This window comes from Vitis riparia, chromosome 3 (genome assembly GCF_004353265.1).
Source record: "Vitis riparia cultivar Riparia Gloire de Montpellier isolate 1030 chromosome 3, EGFV_Vit.rip_1.0, whole genome shotgun sequence".
NCBI classification, from domain to species: Eukaryota; Viridiplantae; Streptophyta; class Magnoliopsida; order Vitales; family Vitaceae; genus Vitis; species Vitis riparia.
In genome coordinates this window covers 5309690-5318648 of record NC_048433.1, presented here as the reverse complement: position 1 = coordinate 5318648, position 8959 = coordinate 5309690, and the positions used below count along the sequence as shown (strand labels likewise).

General features: G+C 32.3%; 1 protein-coding gene across 1 annotated transcript; it reads left to right on the top strand.

Moving 5' to 3' along the window:
• LOC117908802 (abscisic acid 8'-hydroxylase 4-like) lies at window positions 1-2776 on the top strand. The gene is made up of 9 exons (XM_034822574.1): window positions 1-318; window positions 440-761; window positions 1072-1221; window positions 1313-1561; window positions 1682-1771; window positions 1856-1934; window positions 2029-2135; window positions 2225-2343; window positions 2473-2776. The coding sequence occupies exons 1-9, from the start codon at window positions 29-31 to the stop codon at window positions 2567-2569; spliced, it is 1503 nt and encodes a 500-aa protein (XP_034678465.1). The 5' UTR covers window positions 1-28; the 3' UTR covers window positions 2570-2776.
• The last annotated feature ends 6183 nt before the right edge of the window (window positions 2777-8959 follow it).

Genomic DNA, 8959 nt, shown 5'->3' with positions numbered 1-8959 from the left:
TTGTTTCCCACAACCAGAATCTTTCCTGATGTACTCCTCTCTTTCTGCAACACACCAGAAGTTCAAGAGAGAGAGAGAGAGAAAGGGAGAGAGTTTCTGCATTTGTATGGAGATTCTTTGTATTTTCTGTTACATCTTGCTCTTTCTCTCTACTCTTCTTTCTTATCCCTTCTTATTTTTAAAGAAACAAAAGAAGAAAGTATCAAAGCAAAGAGTTTATAAGCTTCCCCCAGGCTCAATGGGGTGGCCTTATATTGGAGAGACTCTCCAACTCTACTCCCAAGACCCCACTGTCTTCTTTGATTCAAAACAGGAAAGGTTGGTACTGTAAACCCCAAAATTTTCTGTTTTTTTTTTTCTTTTTCTTTTTTCTTGACCTGTGTCTTTGCATGGGGTGTTTTGAAGTAGTTAGTAATGCCGATCTTTGATTTGTCTTCAGATATGGAGAAATATTCAAAACCCACATACTTGGGTGTCCTTGTGTCATGCTGTCTAGCCCTGAGGCTGCTCGGTTTGTGCTGGTGACTCGGGCTCATTTGTTCAAGCCTACGTACCCCAAGAGTAAAGAGAAGATGATTGGCCCTGCTGCGCTGTTTTTTCACCAAGGAGACTACCATGCTCAGCTGAGGAAGCTGGTTCAGAGCTCACTATCTCCAGATTCTATTCGGAAACTAGTCCCCAGTATTGAAGCCTTGGCTATTTCTGCTTTGGAGTCATGGGCCGGCGGGCAGGTCATTAACACCTTTCATGCCATGAAGAAGGTTTGCTTTTGTCTCAACTCTACTAATTACTGTAATCTTCTTGTAGATGATTACGTTATAATCAGAAGCATGTTTTTAGTGTGTAGTTGCATCACTTTGTTGTTTTCAGGCTTTTTGGCTTTATCTACATGGCCTTTTTTCAGTGATATGGGGTTGTGATTCTGTTGTCCTATTCCTCATTTGTACTGGTTTGTCTTCCTTAGGGATATGTTCTCATATATGGGTTCTCTACAAATTTCTGATCACTGTTCCTAACACTTTTGTCTGAATCATGCTTTTCTGATACATGGCTTTCCTTTATCTTCTACAGTTATCTTTTGATGTCGGCATTCTTTCTGTTTTTGGTCACTTGGAGGGTAATTACAGAGACGAGCTTACCAAGAACTACTCCATAGTAGACAAAGGTTACAATTCCTTTCCCACAAATATACCAGGAACGGCATACAGCAAAGCAATCCTGGTAAGCTCTCTACATGCTACCTTGCTGCATATGCTTGTTAGGGGCTGTTTAATCTGATTCTTATATTTCCTTTTTTGATGAATTCAAAAAGGCAAGGAAAAGGCTTAATCAGATTGTGAGAGAGATCATTTGTGAGAGGAAGGAGAAGAGATTGGTGGAAAATGATCTGTTGGGCCATCTACTGAACTTCAAAGATGAAAAGGGGCAAATTTTAACTGAGGATCAAATCGCCGACAACATCATTGGAGTACTGTTTGCTGCTCAGGACACAACGGCTAGTGTCTTAACTTGGGTCCTCAAATATCTCCATGATGATCAGAAACTTCTAGATTCTGTAAAGGTTAGATTTCCATTAAAGCCTTAGAAGCTAACCTCCACTGTTGTGGTCCCAAATGTCATGAATTTCACCATTGAATGAGCCAGAAGTGTTGTATTTACTATCCATTTTTTGTCATGGCAGGCTGAGCAGAAAGCAATATTTGAATCCAACAGTGGAGGAAATCGGCCTTTGACATGGGATCAGACTAGAAACATGCCACTTACTTATAGAGTACGAACTGCTCAAACTTTAAGAGTTTGTCCTAAATCAGCCTCATGAACCCATTTCTCAGCTGCACATGTTTGAAATTTTCAGGTCATATTAGAGAGCTTGAGAATGGCAAGCATCATATCTTTCACCTTTAGGGAAGCCGTTGTTGATGTAGAGTACAAGGGTAAGGACTCAGAGAAAATAAAACTTACATATGGTTATGAATTTTTCCTACTTTTTCTTCAATATATTCTGAATTGTTCCGGGAATTTTTGCAGGATATCTCATTCCAAAAGGCTGGAAGGTGATGCCACTGTTCAGGAACATTCATCACAATCCGGAATTCTTCTCTGATCCTCAGAAATTCGATCCATCTAGGTTTGAGGTATGCAATATTGCAGATATATATATAGTTTATATCATGTTCTGGTTCTCTCCTTCTCCTTACATATGTGTTCATTTATGTATTTTCAGGTTGCTCCGAAACCGAGTTGTTTTATGCCATTTGGTAGTGGAGTCCATGCTTGTCCTGGAAATGAGCTTGCCAAGCTTGAGATCCTTATTTTGACTCATCATCTAGTTACCAAGTTCAGGTGAGATATATCATATACAGCAAAAATGCACATACACTTTCCAAAAATTGGTGAATTTCAGGGATTTTACAGAGATTTGAGAGTTTGACAAGGGTTTTTGTTTGGGTGTTTGATGGTTTATGGTTGCAGGTGGGAAGTGGTGGGATCACAAGGTGGAATTGAGTATCGACCATTCCCTGTTCCTCAGCGTGGACTCCCAGCCAGGTTTTGGAAACTGGAAAGCTAGAAGAGTGCCCCTTAATTCAAGATGACTTCTCCCACTACTGTATTAATTAGTCTCCAAACCAACCCTTCTTTTTTGGGGTTGGTTCCTATCTCATGTAATTTTTGGGCTTTCCCGTCTCTAAATGTAATTTGACCATATATTAACAGATGAGTACTACGGGGGGGAATTTTTTCCGGCCCTTAAAATCAATGCCATTTCTTTTGTCTCCATGGTGTGAGCTTGAGCATCTTGCTTCATGTGGATATCAGCCGCGGTGGCCTCAAATGTGCCACGTGCTGGTTGGTCACTGGATTAACTTGCAAGAAACAGAGGAGAGAAGTGCCCCAGGCTGGACGGCATCCCCAAGGACACCAGAGCTCGTTAATGAATTGGGGAAAAGGGACCCATGACTAAGAATGCCGCAGTTGAAGCCATGTATTGCTCACTAGCCTTGATGCTAATATACATGCTTTGGCCGGTGGCCGGTGGTCGCTTCCATGATTTTTTGAATAGTCCCAGTCACCAAGGACAATGTCCTAGCCAAGCTCTCAATTAATGCAACCTTTTGTTTGGATGGTTCCTACCAAAATGCCCATTAATTGACCCTCCCCTAATGTCCAACCATGGAAAGTACTGGTGTGGGATATGAAAACGGAACTCTTTCTAGGTCATTTCCTCTTCAAACAAGAAAGAAGTAAAAGTTGCGTACCGAAGTCTGCTCAACTAAAGGTACAAACTAAGCCCCCAAAAATTATCAGAAACAAACAAAATCGACATAATTTGTACTGATTTGTCCTCAATTATGTAGATATTATTCATTCTCCACCCATATGATCCTCATGGTTTTAAAGAGTACAGAAACCATGCATTTATACCTCTGAAAACTTTTTTCCTTGTCCAATATGAAATATCATAATTACCCCTTATATAAACATACTGTCCTCGTTGTGTTTTATGAAATTGTAGGGTCAAGATCAAATATAGGGGATAGGGTTTGGGAGGGCGGGGTCATGACTATCATCATTGCCATGCTCGCCATCATTTCCACAGAAATCACACTCTCGCACCACGATGTATAGATACTGTTGCTCAACATTCTTCCTAGTATGTTTAGTGATAGGAACAAAATTTGACAAGGCTACTATAAAATGCAAAGCACAGTACTTGCATGTTTCTTTAGCACCCACCAAGACCACTTATAAAGCAAGATGACCCCAGCTTACATATTTCCATGATAATGCACATCATATTCAACAAAAGGATGCATGTTTTTACCATGGTCATAATATGGATTCCTCAAACTTCTTTTAATGAGTCCACCAAAAGTAACTGCTAGATAAATTATTAGGTAATCATGATTAGTGCCTAATGATGCTGACAGATGAACTAATACCCCATTAATTAATCAATCAAGGTCTTTGTGGGGTGAGAGCCACACATGGATTGCAGCAGCCTGCATGCTAATTATACATCATCTCATTTTTACAAGACAAAAAAACAAATACATCACTTACCATCATGAAGTGATCTGAGTTATGACAATGGATTTTCTAGACAAGTGAACAATGCCTTCAATAATTAGGAAGGATCATGAACCTTGAAGGGTAAAAATGAATGATTAATTAGGAAATACTTTGGTGGTAAGACCCGCCATTTTGAAAACCAAGCTTTAAAATAAGGTTAGGTCAAATCAAGGATAAAATAATTTATTTTTTAAATCGAAGTTAAAATTATAATTTCAAATGATTCATATTAATGTTATAAAAGTTTTATCAGATATGAAACTATTAGTTTAATACTGATTATAAAACTACCCAACTACAAGGTGATATGGGTATGCAAAACAATCTACACCGAGTTTTAATTTTTTACATTTAGATTTTTTAGTTCATTAATTTGATAATCAACCAAATTAACGAATTAATCTCACACAAATGACATTAAGTATATGTAGAAAGCCACTTACAAATACAAAAGAATTATACATGGTTTTACTTGATGCAGATGTACTTACATTTATGGGTTTTATATAGGTCAATGCCTATACTATTCTTTCATATCTTGATGCAATTCCTTTTATTTCTTAGTGGATTACCTCAATCCCATATTGATGCTTGTGGGTCCATGCACCTTGCCTTTCCTTTGAAAGTACTTTTAATAATGTTCTTGAAAAGTCTTAAAGTTAAAGAGATGACTATTAATTCTTGTGTCCTTTTTTTTCAAGTTTAGAAAAGTAAGTTTTTATATTAAAATCTTAGATTAATATTCAAAGTAGGTTTCTCAAAAGTTATTTTAATAAAAAGTTCAAACAAAAAAATAAAAGCTTAAAAAAAGTTTGAACATTCTATGGACGTTTGAATGTTCTTCTTTGTAATATTTGAATGTCTATTTGTATTTTTGCACTTTTAGCTCTGTTTTTCAACATTTATCCTAATTTTGAATTTTTTGGCGCTCAATGGTTATTTCTTATACTCTAATACATCCAACACATATATACCTTGAATTCAAATCAATTTTGAAGTAACTAGAAATCGACTATAACCAATAAGACTTTCAAAATATATGATGTATTAGATGTAGTGCAATAATGAAATAGAATTGCCAACATATACACTTTAATTTTTATATACATCCATACCGATCTCCGTCTTTGAAAGTTTTATGATATGCCCTTATCTCTCAAAACATAACCTAACTAAAACCTAATATAAAACTATCTTAAACATTATGCATCACTTGCAATACTTTCATCAACAATCCTATTATTTGCATACATTCAAATAATAAAAATGTGAAGAATAATACGTGACAAAAAAATGTATATAAAATGGTAAAGTATCTTAACATGAAAACACAATCATACATATCACTTTCAAAATGGTTATCAAATTCAACTTTATTCATTTATTTTATCAAAATGACAAATAAAAAATGTGGAAGTAGGTTAGAGTGATAGAGACGAGAGTAAAGCAAATGAAAGATTTATAAGAGAGGGAAAACATAACAATAATATATTGCAAATCGAAGTAAGATACATCCATAGAGCACTAGAGAGAGTGAATAAGACTATAGCCAAATCAAGCAACAAGATACAACCAAAAACCAAAATCACTCTCTCAATTAAAAATTGAATGCTCAAGACTAGAAGTCCATATCACAAGGCAAGAATGTACATCAACTTAGATATAGCTGTAAAGCAATCTAATACACATCTATCACAAATTGCCCATTTATGCTTTGGATTCAAAAGTTTATACCCCCAATCTAGAATCTATGATAGTAGTGCTAGTAACCAAGGACCAAAATATTAAAACTTAGTAAATTATTGGTAATTGAATTTTTGAATTTTATGAAAATATTAGAAAAAAAATAAAATTGGTGGACAAAAATTAATTAAAAGTTGTAGAAATATTGGAAAAAAACTCCAAAAAGTGGTAAATAAGTAATAATATAAAGTAGTTTTATTGAAAAAAAAATATTTATGATAATATTTGTAATATTTAATAATAATATACATAACTTGAAAAACACATTTAATATTGAAATAATAAAAATGATGATCAATCTAATTTAGAGGTATAAAAAAAAAGCAAAAAAAAAGGATATATGTATGTTTTTTTATTTAAAAATATTTATAATTCTATTTATAAGTTTAAGTTTATAAAATATACTAAGTATATTTTTATGGTGATTTTTATATTTTAACAATTAGTTAAATAAATTTTGAAAATAAGATAATTAAATTAAATTATTTTAATATTTTATTTTATTTTTATGAATCAAAAGATACAATGTAAGGGGTACATTATATTTATGCATAAATATAGCAAGGGCAACAATGCCTTAGTGGCGTGGATCGCCAATGTCATGTGGGAGGGCTTAGGCTCTTGTTCCCTCCTCTTTCATTTTAATTTTAAAACTTCCCTCATGTGGCTTGTGATTAAGTTTCAATAAATCAATGATTAGATGGGAAAATTATGAGAAAATCATTAAAAAAATGAAGATTTTTTGTATGGACATCACAATTTTCAAGTCCCTACTCAACGGCTCTGAACTCTTCCTCTTTAGCTTCAATAGGTAAAGTAACATGATTTACACACTTAGACCAAGAAGTCTCATTAATAGGTATAGGGTACTACAAAACAAAAAGGTCATACCAAGAGTTTGGTGAAATGTTAGCTAAAGAGGAGTCATGAAATACTAAACATTATATTTATTTTTCTTTTTCAATGAAGCTTTAAAATCTAGGCGATTTATTTATTTCTCGTGACAAAAATGATATTATAACTTTCATCTTTTTGTCCCTTATGCATCATTTCTTTGCTTATTTTCATTACACGTGTTTTTCTGAAGTAACTTTTCATTTGGACATGTACCGGTGAGATGAGTTATATCAAACTTTTTTGTTTTGAGTATTTCCTCTTCTTCAACATATGACAATTAGTTCATTCATCTTTCTTTGTACTTTAACTCGTTTTAACACGACCAAATTGTATAGAAAAAAAAGTCATTAAAAATTGTCATGTCCATTTATTTCAATTCTGTAGTGCTATAATTCATTTTCATATGTTCACAACACTACTATGAGTGTCATATTTCATTGTTATCATTTTGATTATCAGGATACTAGAAAGACATTTGAAAGTTGTTGACAACTACTTTTCAATCAATTTAATATAACTCATTACATTATCTAAATCTTGATTGCTCGATGAATTACAAGTGTAATTGGACATTTTATAATCATTAGATTCATGCTATTAAACCGTTCTCATTTTCCATATAAAACTTTTTGTTTTTTATTTCTTTCAAAAGTAGTGTTTGTAGGTGTAGATTCTCTTAAAAGTATAATCTAAATCCTTATAGCTAAGTTTAATATTAATTTCTTCCTTCCAATTCCTAAAATTTGCCCTACTTAAAGATTTAATATTGCAAAAATAGCTAGTAATAACAACAAGAATCCTTGCTACAAAATAAAATTTAATTCTTAAAATTCGTTGACATGTGATGAAAATATATAAAAGCATACAAAAAAAAAATAGAACTATTACAAAAATCAATTAGATATCATTTCATTCATAAAACAAATGATATTATAATTTTTCTATTGGGTTGAATCACAATCACACAATATAAAAGTATATTATTATAATTGTTCCATTAAGTTAAATTATAATCAAAATTAAAGCATTGGAACATAAAGAAATTTAACATAGTTGGGCAAAAAAAATTTTAAAAAAAGAAAAAACTTCATCGACCTATAATTTTTCATCTCAACAAACAATATAATAGGTTAAAATTGATAGAGTAGAAACTTAATCAAGTAATATTACTTTTAACCTTCATCCATGATAAAAATACAAGTTTTAGTCACTTTATCAACCAAATTACAAGATTTTCAAGTTATTACTCTCAATTGATTAAGGGGGAAAATGTATGGTGAGTGGTTGTTTTCAAAGTAATACCACTTTAGAAAATTTTTGAGAGTATGTATCGAGACATCAATTAAAATTGTATTTATCAGTTATGTTTTTCCATAAAAGACCATTTTAAATTCATGTAGGCTATGTTTTCGTTCATTCTAAATTATTAAAGATTCATGTAGGTTATGCTTTCATTTATTCCAACTCATAAAAAATTTAGATACGTTTTTTATTTTCCTTGTACCTTTCTATACCATGTGATTATAATTATTTTTATTATTGCGAATGATTAAAGAAAAAGAAAAAGAAAGGTTGTGTCTTCGCATTATGGGAATGAAGGAATATTTAAGTTCCCTACATGATAATGTTAGTCTTCCAATATAAGAATCTTGGATGCCTTATAAATTGATTCGCATAGTTGTCCATCTTTTCATATACATTTCTAAAGGAATGAATTTATAATAAATTTAAACATAATCATGCATGACCATAAATTACGAAAAATGCTAATAGAAACTATATGGGTAGCAAAGTTTGACACAATTCACCAACATGATATGAACCCAATACGCTTTTCATGGACTTGAATTAAGTATAAATGGATTTAGATCAAATTTGCGTCGATAGGTAATTTTTGGTTAACCTACATAACACAAATTTGACCTACATTGGCTTATTTAAATTCACGCTATCAATCTAATTATATTTTAAAACAATTTAATCTATATTTGACTTATTTTAAATTTGTTTTTAAATAAATAGGTTAATTAATTCATAAGTATGTTTGGTTGAAACATTAATCATATAAATAGGAAGACCATCACTTTGAAAATGACTTGGCAACTTAAAAATTAGCTCATTGAATAAGTAAACAATTGAATTGGATTTGATTTGATGATATTGTCAAGATACTGTCGGTCAACAAATTAATATGATTTGTGAGATTAAATAATTATTAAGAAATAATCGGATTATTAAATAGGTTAAA